The following is a 14,165-nucleotide window of genomic DNA, read 5'->3' on the forward strand; positions in this document are numbered from 1 at the left end:
TGATGGTGACATTATTCCTGTGGTGAAATGAAGCCTCACACTTTCTAAAGACCTTTTTATTAGTAGAAAAGCAATTTGAAAAGCATTCAAAAAAAAGCAGGGTGGGGAGAAAGTTCAAAACATAGTTTAGTTACCTTCTAGATGAGATAAATTCAAAATTGTTGGGATAAGCAAACAGTTGAAAGAAGATGCCTACAGGAGCAATTAAAAAGCTGTGATTAAAACGCTTGAGATAATTATTCCTTGTTTATACAATGGGTGTAAATGTACATTACAAATCTATACATGTGTGTATTAAGACATCATATTTACAGGCATTACAACTCCAAAACACTCTTTCTTTTTGCCTGTGACTTAGAAAGGCTAAATCTTATTCACAGTGTGGCATTACTGACATAAGATAAACAGAACTGCCCCTTTTTGTGATTTGACAAAAAATTTTTCTGCCTGTTTCTGACCCTTCTAAGATGAGTTTCTGGATTCATTAGACTCACTGGGATTTCATCCTTTTGAAAAAGCTGCCAGATCTGATCTTTCTTAGTCGATGCACACAGTTAGTGTTCCTGTACACTGACTTCAGCTGGAACATAAGAAACCTTTTTTTTTTTCTTCCCAGCTGAGAAACACTAATTGTTCACCACTCCAGACACGTAAACCTAAAACTTAACTTCAAGCGTAAATATTTGAAAATACTCAGAATGCTACACGTCTGTCTAGCGCCGTTTTCTCACCCCTGCCACGCCACAGCTCCCCATCAGATGGCAGCGGTGTTCCGCTGGTGCCGAGCGCCGCCCGTGCCTTTCCCGTGCAGCGGGAATTATTTATCGGTCTTGGATTCTGCTGTGGAATTTGCCAAGTACACAAACACATCTGTCTTTACACATACTGCTGCCCAATTCGTATTAGTTTAGAAATAGATGATTGATGTTTTAAGACGGCAGAGGCATGCCTGATACAATTTTATGGCTCCTGTGCATAAAGTGTTTTGTTTGTGTTTTTCATGCCATCATTGCCATAACTATGACTGCTGCAATTAAAAAATCTTCCTAGCAATATTGGATACTGAATCAGAGTGCTAGAATAAAATCAGTTAAGTAATTAAGCTCACCACTCATCTAGTCTTTGATCTTACAAGTGTCCCTGATGTGCCCTTCAAAAGAACTGACCTCAATTTCTCTGAAAAATCTGCGTTTTGCATAAATTACTACCATAACGGTTCAGTAAGTGCTCTCACTAAGATGCTGTCTTTTCTACATGCAGAATAAATAAACTGGGGTCAGGCAGTGATTTTGAAGCTTACTTCCAGCGACTGGGAATTGCATCAGGCAGAGCTCGTTACACCAAGAATAGGGTAAGTCTGACAGATTGCTTGAACAAGTTTGATAGTGCTGAGCAGTCATCCTGTTAAAAGCATTTTTTCATAATTAATAAAAAAGCTTCAAAGCATCTTTGACTGGTTTGTATATCAGTGACATTTCTTAATTTAGCAAGAAACCTAAATGTTTGGAGAATGAAGCATATTACAGTGATGTGTATATTCTATAGGATGTTAAGTTCACAGACAGGTATTTATAGAGTCTGAAGGTGGATAGTTTCTTCTACCATGCTATTAATAGTACCCTTAATATACAAATCTTCCATAGTTGTGTCCAGAAACAGCTACACAAGGTAAAAAGGGGCTGTGATCAAGGACTTTGGCTATCCAAACTCCAACCTGTTTTCACTCTTGGAGAAGGCAACCTCTGTGCAATGGAACTGAAGGCAGGTCTGTGTGGGTAGAGAGAAGGAAGCCTGCTCACTTAATCCTGTGCAACTGTCCACAGATTCAGATTGATTTTATAATGGGAACACACAAAAATGAAGGATAGTAAATTGTGTTTTGTAGCAAATAGCTTTTTGATTTGGAAACCGTACAAAACGTCAGAGTCGTAAAGTGATCAATACATCTTTTAAATGCAGTCAGGATACAGGGCATTGACAAATTTCCTTGCTCTTTTCCAGAAAGCAGACAAATTCAGCAATTATCCTGTTTATCACACTGTGTATGAGACATTTGAGCTAGTGGAAAAATTTTATGACCCCACCTTCAAGAAACAGCTAACCATTGCCCAGTTACGAGGCAAACTAGTTTATGAACTGGCAGATTCCCAGGTCATTCCATTCGACTGTAGAGACTACGGGGAAGCCTTAAAAGGATACAGCAACAGAATTTATAAATTGGCCAAGAAGCATGAAGAACAGCTGAAACTTTACAAAGTATTATTTGGTGAGTAACAGCCACAGGACTGTTCCTTGGGTGTATTAATTAGAATTGTGCAGAGACATGTTGCATCTCTCATAGCTCTGCAGATTAATTCTTTCCAGTTTGAATTTTGCCATCACAGTAAACAGCCTCTATTTTTTTTCTAAATACAAGATTTAACACATTATTGTCTTGATAAGAGGGTTCTAACAATTTTCATGCATACTATTAATTACAGGCATTAATTCAGTGCTTATGGGCAGTCAAGGACCTCAGATGTAGGACAAAGAGGTATCTCAGCCTGCTTCTCACTTCCTTGTTTAAAAAAGAAGACAAGTCAAGTGCTTATGGCAACTGCCTTGAAACTAAGGGCTCTAGGTGTCCATTCCTCTTCATCCATAACAACATTTGAACCTGGGGAGCTTCACCATGTCCCTCAGTGCCTGGTTGCCATTTTTTAAGCCACAGGAACACCTTCCCAGCTCTCCTGCATGAACGAATCCATTTGCTGAGCACTTGAGCACATTACTCTGGAGCCCATAAAACAAGTCTAAAGCAGCAGAATGCGCTGGATCCCAGGCTGGGATAGCTTCCATGGTCATGTTCTATCTCCCCATTTTTTCTTCTTTTTTCCTTCTTGTCTTGACCACTCCTTGTGTTTCTGCACCAAGGAGATTTTTCAGTCAGTCTTAAGGCACTTGCTATCTGATAAACCCATGATGTAGAGATATAAACCACCTTTTGGAAATGCAGTCCTTGTTTGGGGTATGTGAAACAGTGTAAGTAACTCAAATTGAACCCATATTTGGGGAAAATTAAAAATTACATTTGAAATATCATGTAATGGTTTAGGTGAAAAAAAGTTGACTATTTAGAAAAGACATTCTTTTTTGTTAAAAGGCCTCTTGAGACAGAGGAAGCCTTATGTGATGGATCGTCTGGTCTGAGATTCTGTAGAACACCAAAAGTTATTTCAATATGTTCTAGCATTCACTGCAGCATGTTTTGTAAGACCAATTCTATTTTTTTTTGCATTAGTAGAACATCTATAAAAAAATCTGTGAAGTAACTCATTGTTTGAGTTTCTGTCTATTTTCAGATTAACACTTGCACAAACTGCTTCCTGACAATGCATCTATTCTTGTTCCTAGAATCTAGAGGCAATCTTCTATTTTTAACTTTTTTTGTTTTCACCCAAATAACACTGAAACTTCTTAATACCTTTATAAATGTATCATTTTGACTATTTTTTACAAGGCATTTTTTCAGTCTTATCATTATTTTCATGCCTCTTCTCTGATACCTGGTGAATTTTATATTATTTCTTGAATGAAGCTATAACTTCTAATTTTTTATTTATTCTATTGTTTCAGAGAACATCAAATAACATAGGTATGTTTTACAATGCTGTGAAAATTAAAGTTTATTTCACTCAGCATTTTCATAGAATTGCTTATTGACAACACTGAATGTCAGAAAATTGTTGATTAAGCCTGACTCAATCAAATAATTGTCCTTTAAAATAATAGATAAAAATTCTTATTTGCATTTGGATTCACATTTTAGCTGTTCATCTGCAACAATGAAGGCTGGAATCTTTTCTTCATGAAATATGTGATTTTAGTCATGTGCCAGCAGGAAATAATGTTTTCCAGTGGGGAAAAAAAGAAATGTTATTTTTTCTAAAATAACCAACACTGACAACATTGAATAGCTAGTGAACACGAACACGAAGTTTCTTATGTATTTTTCAGATGGTTTTTATTTTTTTCCCCTCTTAAATCCCCTCCTGCTGCTTCTGAAATATAATCTGTTGCTGTGATATGGCCATGATGTCAGCAGGGCAGAACTCTGCCCCCTGGCAAACTTAGAGCTCTTGCCACAGGGTTGTGGACAAGTGTGAATTCTCACCCTCACAAGGTGACATGTCCCTTTGGGCTGCAGTCTGTAAACAGCTTGCATACATAAAATCTGTGCCTCCATTTGCACCAACTAAACAACAGCAATAAGACAAAAAAGAAGCAAGTGTAGGCTTGTGGTGAATAAATAAGTTTGCTAGAAATAGAAGAGCAAATGAGACTGAGGAACAGCTTTCAATAGAAGACCTGGGAACAGAAAGCCTGTCACGTGAAATTGGGTGATAAATCTATAAACAGTGAAGGGATAATAGTTGCCAGCAGAGGACTGGATTTAGGGGATGATCTAATCATATGTCCCATCCCCCTTCACAATTGAAGAGAGAATACTCTGGTTTAGCTAAAGTTTTCTGAAACTTGTGGGCAAAATTTACAAGTTTTAAACTGTCTTTCTTTCTAATTGAGTTGAGTTTTGGTGGGGCCAGAAGTTAGCCTCGTAAAATCCACCTGTGATTTATTCTACAAAAATTACTTGCATAAATCGATACATTTCCCAGGTCTGTATTAAATAGAGCCTTCCGCAGGAAAATCATCCCAGCTGCTACTGCCATTAATAGGAAGGCCTGCTGCTTCTCTAACTAAGTTATTCCACGTGTCAGATGTACTGGGTTGGGACAGGGCAGAAAAAAGCAACAGCCATTTCTGCCCACCTGCCTGCACAGTCAGGCAAACTCTGGTGTGAGTGGCAGTGCTGTGGGACAGCACGGAGGGACGTGGCAGAGACACCTCCTGTGCTGCAATTCCAGCGTGCAGCAAGCACAGGACTTGGCTGCTTTAATCTGCTCCGTCTGTCTCTGTGTGCCACGACAGCTGGGCCTTTTGTGCCCCACCTAACACTGCTCAATGCACTTATCACACCCTCCTGTTGTGCTGTGAATCGTTCTCCGAGAGCGAAATCCTGCTGTTCTTGCACAGCCTTCTGGAACAGCTGGTATTTCTGATGGAAGTCAGGCTTTTTATACCTGAACACCGCAGTGCATTTGTTAAACAGGCAACTGCAGAGCTCTCAGTTTGCAGAGACAGCCAATTTTTTGCTTGCAAGGCAGAGGGATGATGTATGGTTGTGAAAGGTTTACCAAGCACTCTGCTTTACTGTTGGTCTCATTGCAGAAGGTATTTGCTAGTAGTGCAGCTCTTTAAAAGCTGCACTAGAGAAACCAATCAATTACGTAACGACAACAAAATTAATGTTATTATATCAGCAGGACAACTGTAGTTCTCCCACTGGGCAACTGAAAGGTGTATTTGGCTTAGTGAATACTATGAAGTTGTTCATGTAGTCCTTTCATTCCTAGATCCTCTTTTTTCTGCTGTGGTGAACTTCTCAAAGGCTGCTGCTGAATTTCACAGGAGACTTGAACAAGTTGACAAGAAAGAGTAAGTCAGGAAAAAAAAGTTATATATATATATATGTATATATTTCTGTCCTAGTTTGCCTTAGCTCCCCAGAGTGGCAGTTATTTCTTCTACTACACAAGGATTCTCTCTGATTAATGTAGAACAGAGCTCTGAACCCTGAGACAGGCAGTATCTTTTAAGATGAATTAGCAGATACAAGAATGTTTCCTATGATTGACAGTATGAGCTGTAGAGTTTATTACTAGTATCAAGTTGTCATTAAAATTACTGTAATACCTGGAAAGGCAGGTAGCAATGAAAGTTAGAGTTGGACTGAGATCTCTATTTAGACACCTACACTTGAGTGTTGTAGGTGATGCCGGAGTATGTAGTTCCAACACACTTCAAAGACAGAAGATGATGCTTCAGAATATCAGAGATATCCATAAGCCTAAGGTCCCTGCAGGACTCCTGTGCCCTCTGAGCGCAGTGACTGCAGGCCACATGTGGTACAAGTTGTGTTTAGGCAGCTGAATCCCATCCTCACTATGTTACTCTATAGATTAGAACAGGACTATGGACATTTGGCTTATGGGTGGACACCAAAATTTAGCTATCTTCATCTAAGTAAATCTCAGTCTTGCTCTCACCTCTGTTAAGTGGCATCTTTCCAGTGCCATTTAATACTAAGCAAGTATGTGACACTCTCAGAAAGTTCCCCATTTTATTTTGCACATGTGAAATGTTGTTTTCTAACACAGAAACATCAATTAATTAATATAACATGGATTCAGCATCTCCATTTGCAAAACCTTTTTCTTTGTGAACTGTAGACCACACTTGTTTTTCTTTTTCTGTAAAAAAAAAAGAAAGTGTTTTAAATGAAACTGGAAGTCATGTTTCCCCACTGTGTGACATTTCTCTGTCTTCTTCTCCTGCAGTTCAGTTGCAGTGCGCATCATGAATGATCAGCTGATGTTGATAGAAAGAGCTTTCACTGATCCTCTGGGCTTGCCAGGAAGGAAGTTTTACAGGTGAGGCTAAAAGTTTCTTGACCTGCTGTCTAAGGTGCGCTATTTTTGCAGTTGACTGGTCAGTTGAATTGCTTTATAGGTCTCACAGGAATTACAGTTCAATACATTGCTTTAAGTACAATCCATTGAGTAGTGGACTTTTATTTACAAATCTTACAGAGAACTCCTTGGCTACATTGGTCTTGTGGAGCCAAATTCCTCTCTTTTGGCTCTCTTTTTATCAGCTGTGGTTAAACCACACCACCATTATACTCTTTTACTTGTAGATGTGTAGTATACTATTGTTACAACTTGCTCTTGTGATCGTCTGAAAAGTGAGGATTGAGTGGAGAATGAACAAACTGTATTGAAAAGAAAGGTGAAAAGAGGGTAGAGTAAAAGGGAGATAAGAAGGAGAACAGATGTGTAGTGAGGGTCAGTTGAAGGGAGAATTTGGAGAGGGAGAGACCTTTCAGCATAGGATAAAGGCCTGTGAGCTGTGCTACAGAGCCCCATCTGTCCAGCTTTGGCTGCTTCCATAGGTGCTCCAAAAAGCTTAAACAACTAACTTCTATATCCTGTCTAGAAACCCAGTGCTTTTATTAGGAATACCTGACAAGAAGCCAGCTTTCAGTGTTAGGGGTGTGAGTACCTCACTTTGCTCTCAGCATCCCCCTTTTCCTAACAACTGGATATACCTGACTCACTGATGGATGGCTTTCACACCACTGCCAGAAGTCTTTCAATCAGGTAGAACTGAGAATCACACTTCCATCCATCTAAGATAAAGTGTCATTCACGGTTGGAGAAGAATGATGTAATTTCTAGAAATTTTCTTCTTGGGTCTTGGGTATCATTTGGAGCTATCTGGGGTTTTTTTTATTTTTAGTTCTTGCACGCATTTATTAATGTAATTTTAATGTTTCATCTGGGAGGACTCTTTCACATGGTGTAAATGTGCTTTGATACTTCATAGTTAAAATCAATTTAAAAGCAGATCTGCAGCTATTCATTATTTTAAAAGAAACTATACCAAAATGTAAGATTGATATTTTGTGCAGTTCTGATCCAATATGATCACTTCTTTTCTGAAGAATTCATGCTTTTCATAAGAATTCACCCACAGATTTTTTTTCTCCTCTTTTTAAATCCCTTTCCCAGGTAAGTTATCTGCTGACCATCATGCAGCTACTTAGTTGTTTTTGAGGTTTCTATTCCATTTCTCACAATACACCTATAACTAGTTTTATTCCCCATTCCAGATTGCCAAATAACTTTGACAGGTTTGTTGAGCTCCCATTTTCAAAAAGTGTAAAATGGTTTTTTTCCTAATTAGACAAATGCGTCATCCCTTCCCAAGGAGAAGGCCACCTGACCTAAATCTGTGCCCTTTCCAATAGATTTTGCGCTTGGGACTGTTCCTGTCCTTTTATGGAACAATTCCTGTGTATTTAATAAATTCTGATCTTCGTGGGATTCATAGCTGCTTTATATAGTACACATACAATGAACACACACTCCATTAAGAGTTTCTTTTATTTAGGATAATTGCCTTTTTTCTTCTTTTCCCACAGACATGTCATCTTTGCTCCAAGCAGCCACAACAAATATGCAGGAGAGTCCTTCCCAGGAATCTATGATGCCATGTTTGATATTGAAAGCAAAGCTGATCAGCATGAAGCCTGGGAAGAAGTGAAGAGGCAGATTTCCATTGCAGCCTTCACTGTGCAGGCAGCAGCAGGAACACTGAAAGAAGTGGCATAAGATGATGGCTTTGCATGCCAGACTCTGCTGTGTGAGTTTTCAGAGTTGTCAGGCTGCTGCAGCGGCCTGGTGTCCCCCACTGAGTCTCCAGCCTCCCAAACCACATGGTGGGTGAGCAGAGCTCCCTGTGTCAGAGAACTCCTGAGCTGGGAATTGCTGCATCTCTGGTACTGACAGAACTGTAGCTTTGTGAATAGCCCTGGATGGAAGCAAATTTGGTTGTGGGGAGAAGTGGGAAGAGGCGGAAGCAGGAACCATCAGTTTCCTATTAGAATTTTTACATCCAATGTTTTGGATGTACAGTTACAAAAAACAATTATTTGCCAAGCTACTTGCAAATTTTGTCCACAGCAGTGATCAACAGCGCATATTTTGACAGAAAAAATGTAATACTCAGCTTGCCCATTTTTCTTTTCCTGATAATTACTTTTATAATAGAATATACTAAAGGCATCTCTGCGTTTCAGAATCTATTTTGCAGGACTGGTGAATGCTCCTTACACTGATTTGCTTTCTTTCCCTTAAAAAAAAATAAAAATAGTGACTCCTACTGATTGCCAAAGCAATACTGGCCATTCTTGATAATCAGGGAAAACAGCTTATATGCAGAAATCAAAAAGCGTGTTCTTGGTAGAGTGCACATACATTCCTCTAAAAGACAGTATGCATCTCCCTCCTTTATTTGCTCTTTGGAAAATAAAGATTTTGGGGGGTAACCTCTGATCTCTCTGCTCTTTTTGGCACTTTCTCTAGTTCCAAAACCATGGCAGCTTTTGTTCCTATTTTCCTGGGCAATCTCTTTTGCATTTTTTCCATCTGAATGAGCTGGAGTAACAAATAATTGTTACTAGTAGCTTGGGGCTTGAGATAATTCTTTCTTCAAATAACATCTGAAGAAAGTTTTCCACCAGCAGCTGATTTTACATTCAAAGAGGAACTGAAATGCATGAAGTGGCCAGTTTTACAAAACTGTTTAATTTGTATAAAAAGAAAAAAAAAATTCTTGCTTCATTTGCCCTTTAGATTTAACTCTCATCTACATGCTTTGAAACTAATAAAATTGGTAGAATTTTACTGAATCGCATTTCAGCTTGCGGGAACTGACATTAATGAATTTCTTGTCTTATGCAAAATATACTACCTTTTTCTCACAACCATAAATTGCACCAGGTTGTGGAATTTTTTTTTTTTTTTTTTTTTTTTTTTTTATGGGGAAGAGAACAGATGTGGTACTAAAAAGGACAGAATTAGAGTTGTTCTCATCTCAGATGCATTCAATTCAAACAAGGGAACCAGAAGTAACTTCCTGTGGAAGGTTGTTTTGGGCGATATATGCCACCAAGAAGAGAGGCTTTCACTAGCATCACTTCCACTAAGCCTCCATGAAAGATGAAGAATTGTGTACTTGTGGATGTTGTTCTCAAAGTTTACTGTTCAATTGCTTTTTGCAAATCAAGCCTTAGGCATGTGAGGAGGGAATTACACTTCCACAGTCCATGCTTTAATTCTTCTGTTGAGAAATGGAGTGCAAAACTGACTTTGCTAGCCCACACCTAAGAGACAGGAGCAGTTGATGCTGGGGCACAGAACAGGTGATTCTCTCCCTCTGCTCTGGTGAGGCTCCACCCGGAGTGCTGCTTCCACCTCTGAGGACCCCAACATAACTGGGATGTGTGGACCTGTCCGAGCAAGTTCAGAGGCCACAAACATCATCAGAGCACTGGAGTATCTCTGCCATGAGGACAAGACTGAGACAGGTGGGATTGTTCAGCCTAGGAAAGGGAAGGCTCTGGAGAGACCTTATTTACAGCCTTCCAGAATCTAAAGGGGCTTCAAGAAGGCTGGAGAGGAACTGTTTACAGGGGCACGTAGTGATACAAGGGAGAATGGCTTCAAATGGAAGAGAGTGGGTTTAGAGTACAAGAAATTCTTTAAGGGTGGTGAGGCACTGGCACATGTTGCCCAGAGAAGCTGTGGATGCTCTGTCCCTGGAAATGTTCAAGGCCAGGCTGGATGGTCTAGTGGAAGGTATCTGTCCCCAATGGCAGGGGAATAGGAACTAGAGGATCTTTAGGGTCTCTTCCACTACCTACCATTCTATAATCCTGTCAACAATGGCTACGTTTTTGTTGTTCTCTTTACTTTTACCTAACTGGAGACACTCACAGTTAATAAGTTAATCTCCACATCTGTAGCTGAAGTTATTGCTTAAGAGTATCTTGCAATGATGTGACTGGCAGATAACTGCACTGAGTTTTTTTCCTTTCTTCGAACCACGTGCCTTTCTTGCTCCATCATAACTTTACATTAATTGCAACAGACAGTTCTCAATGTGCCCCCACGGGAGGGTTAGGATATCTAGATGGTGGAAAAAAGCCGTTAGTGCCTCTTCCTTATGAGCAGCAGCCAAATTTGGATCTGTCAGTGGTTGCTGCTGTAGCATCATCACAGTATAGGGCAAACAAGGATTTCCACATTGAAAAGATGTATTTGATGAAGCTTTCTTCTTCCCTCATTAACAGAAATGTTTGAACCAGCGAACAAATGTTTCACCAGTAAACATAACTATTTCAGTGGCAGCTAGCCTCTGAGGTTCTGTACTATCACTTTGCTGCTACAAAAGAACATACAATCTCTCCTTGCTTCCCTGTGCAGTTTGAAGCTGTAAGAATAAATTACAGCTCACAGCAGGCTAAATGCACAGCTGGCATTGATTGCTTTGTTCCTCTTGTCAACTTAATTGATAACTGGATGTGGATGTGAAATTCATCACGACCAGCTACATCCTGAGAAGTATACAAAATAGATTAAATCTCTTTCCATTCTTGTCCATGAAGTTCTACTGAGGGAGTGATATCCAAACCTTTATAAATAAGGAAACCAAACCACTTACAAATAGTTTATACTAACTCATTTCCACAAAACCCCTTATTCTTGGTATTGAAAGGATCAGTTACTCAGAGCTCCAATTGCCTTAGTAGAATTTTATGTTCTACAGATAAGCAAACAAGCCTCTGTTGCTGTCCCCCAGTCCAAACCATTCCTCTGCCTCCCCGTAATTATGAAGTGTGGGAAGGGAATTTTTCACACTCTCTTTACAAATGAATAACACTGATCATCTACTCTCTCCTTCCTCAAGTCCATTTGCCCAGTTCCTTAACTGAGCCTGGCTGAAGAAATCAGTGAATCTTACAACTGGGAGAAACCAACCCTTCAGCCTAGACTGGGGCTGCAAAACAATCTGGCAAAATGAACTTGGATGGACCAAGTATCACCAGAATATCTGGGTTGTCAATTGTCTCTTTAGAAAATTAGTTCCAAAGGGACAGTGCCTGGAAGTTTATTTCAGCTTGGAGACGATTTTAGCAGTACCTGTTGCTTTGGTACAAGAGGTAATAGTTTTAAACTGGAGAAAGGTCAATTTCGTTTAGACACAAGAATAATTTTTACAATGTGAGGAAACACAGGAACAAGTTGTCCAGAATGATGTAGATGCCCCATCCCTGGAAACATTCAGGGTGAGAGCTCTGAATAACCTGATCAAGTTGAAGATGACAATGGGATTGGACTGGATGGCCTTTAGAGGTCCCTTCCAACTCAAACCTTTGTTTGATCCTACGATTCAGATTCTCTTACGGTTGAAATACCTTTGGTTTGCCTTTGGAAAGAAATCTGTAACCCTAGGTACTGGAATCTCCAGGTGACACTGGGTTAAACTCATCTAGGGACCTCTCTCTGCAGCTGGTAGAAACTGGATACACTCAGCATCACCTGTTTTTTTCTTCTTCTCTAAATTCCTATAGTTTCATTCATGGCATTTCAGTGTACAGTTTACAGTGCTATTGAAAAAGCTGAGTGATGGTTATGATCATGATCATGAACTTCTCTATGGCAGAGAAGACAACACTAATTAAATGAAATACAGAACTCTTGCTTCTGCTGTTCAGAGCAGAACCAAAGTGCTCTTTTCCTCACTGAACAGAACCTGCTTCACAGAAAGTGTCCCTGGAGAAACCATTAGGAGCTGAATTTAGCAAGCAGTCTTTGTTAAGGTAAAAGATTGCTCCCAGTACACCACTGAGACTTGTGCCAGTTAGAATCTATGCAGTCAAGGATGTTTCTGTCAGCATTGACAGTGCTTCTCATGATGGATGCTACACCCTTAAATATCTTCTTCAGCTTGGGGAGCTCAAATAATCGAGGAGGAAGAGGAGGAGGAGTAAGAGTGCTTTGTTAAACACCTCATGCAAGAAGGGCTGGACCTGGTTAAAATAAACTTTTAATTAAGGGAAAGAACAGGAGCGGCAATAATAGAAGGGCATTTCACAGGAGGGTATGGGATAAGAATAGACTTGCTAAGTTTACATGGCACCTTCCCCAGATGTGCTTTGCTAGCTTGCTGACAGCACAGTTGACGTGGTCCTGATGCTGCCATCCACATTACTTCCAAACTTGGCTGTACTTCTAGAAGGAAACCCAAGTCACAGTCACTGGACACAGTGACTGTTGTGACAACACACTCTTATGTAGCCTGTAAGAAGCAGGAATTCAGGCAGAGGAAACATGGTCAGCTGAGAACACTGAGCACTGAAAAATTTAGATCTCTCTGAGGCAGCTCATCCCTTCAGACATTCTGGAACTACCCTCCCCCCTCCCCACTGAAGCATTGCTTTTCTTAGCTCTGTCTCCTAAGCCGTATTTCCATACTCTCTACGAGAGCCTGCATGCCTGCAGACCTCCTGCCTACACTAAAGCTTGCTTTAGTTTGCAGCACACACCATATTATCCTGGCACTACCCTTACCAGGTGTGGGTACTGACAGCAGTGATAGTGTCGTCCACTGCCATGGCAGAGGGGTCCAACAAACATCCCTGCCAGTGTTATTACAGGCAGAAAGAAACACGCTTTTTAAGTAAAGACAGGTTCATTGTCCGTATGCTTGAAATCTTAACTCTGTGATCAAAAAATGATCAGTATCTATTGTTAAAGAAAAAGAAAGGACAGCATAAACCTTTCAATAGAAGAGAGTTACAATATTTATGAGCTGCTTCTCTTCCTGGGATCTCTGTTATCCAGAAGTGACTCTTCTCCAATCATCCCATGACAGCAGTCCTCTATAACACATCCCATGCCCCAGTTTTCAAGGCATGTATCCCGCTGCAACATGGCACTATAATCAGAAGTATGCTACTCTACACAGTAAATCTGCTTTAGTTTTAGTAGTTATATTAAAAATATGTCTACACCAAACAACTACAGAATGAGAAACAAGGTAAACCAGTTAAGACAATAGCCACCTGGACATGAGAAAAGTTTTAACAGCCAAACAAGCCATAATAAAGCTGCAGACAGGTTAAAAGAAGTTCAGACAAAGCAAGCCTGGCAGGTTCCAGTACCCTGCAGAGCTGGAATGAAGCTTCTGCCATGCTGCCAGTCCCAATTGTTTTAAAGATCAACCATTAAAGACAGCTGTTTATCCATAGTCATTTGCACATTTAAGTGTCCAGCCCTGGTAAACATGAGAAATGGATGAAATTATCCCAGCCTTTCTTTCTGTATTTTCAAACCACCCCTGCTCACCTAATTCAGCCTGACTGGACTTTGGTTTTGCAAGTATGATTCTTGTCATCTGCAGTCTGATAAAAACAACCTGCCTGAGGACCAGATATGTGTATAGGATTCAGAATGCAACTGCAGGACTTGGCAACTTGCCTCTCAGGCAGCACTACACTCTGTTTTGTACTAAAACACAATTACCAGAATACAGAGAAGCTTTGGCAAAATCTATGAGCTCTCTCATGGCTACTGCTCAGTCTGCACAAAACTATACTTGCAACTTCAGTGAAAAACACCTGCAATGCATGGAGGAAAAGGGAGGAGGTACAATGCTGC

At 40.1% G+C, this 14,165-nt stretch overlaps 1 protein-coding gene across 2 annotated transcripts in view; it reads left to right on the top strand.

The window, feature by feature from the left end:
• LOC136285038 (N-acetylated-alpha-linked acidic dipeptidase 2-like) overlaps window positions 1-9,419 on the top strand; it is a 30,486-nt gene extending 21,067 nt beyond the window's left edge. For both annotated transcript variants that reach the window (XM_066175671.1, XM_066175672.1), the window contains 5 exons: window positions 1,261-1,351; window positions 2,002-2,266; window positions 5,454-5,535; window positions 6,438-6,530; window positions 8,084-9,419. In XM_066175671.1, the coding sequence (XP_066031768.1) occupies window positions 1,261-1,351; window positions 2,002-2,266; window positions 5,454-5,535; window positions 6,438-6,530; window positions 8,084-8,273 (721 nt within the window). In that variant the 3' untranslated portion in view covers window positions 8,274-9,419. The remainder of the gene's footprint in view (window positions 1-1,260; window positions 1,352-2,001; window positions 2,267-5,453; window positions 5,536-6,437; window positions 6,531-8,083) is intronic.
• The last annotated feature ends 4,746 nt before the right edge of the window (window positions 9,420-14,165 follow it).

The sequence above is a fragment of the Chamaea fasciata genome, unplaced genomic scaffold (genome assembly GCF_029207755.1).
Source record: "Chamaea fasciata isolate MVZ Bird 193981 ecotype frontalis unplaced genomic scaffold, bChaFas1.0.hap1 SCAF_2, whole genome shotgun sequence".
Taxonomy (NCBI): Eukaryota; Metazoa; Chordata; class Aves; order Passeriformes; family Sylviidae; genus Chamaea; species Chamaea fasciata.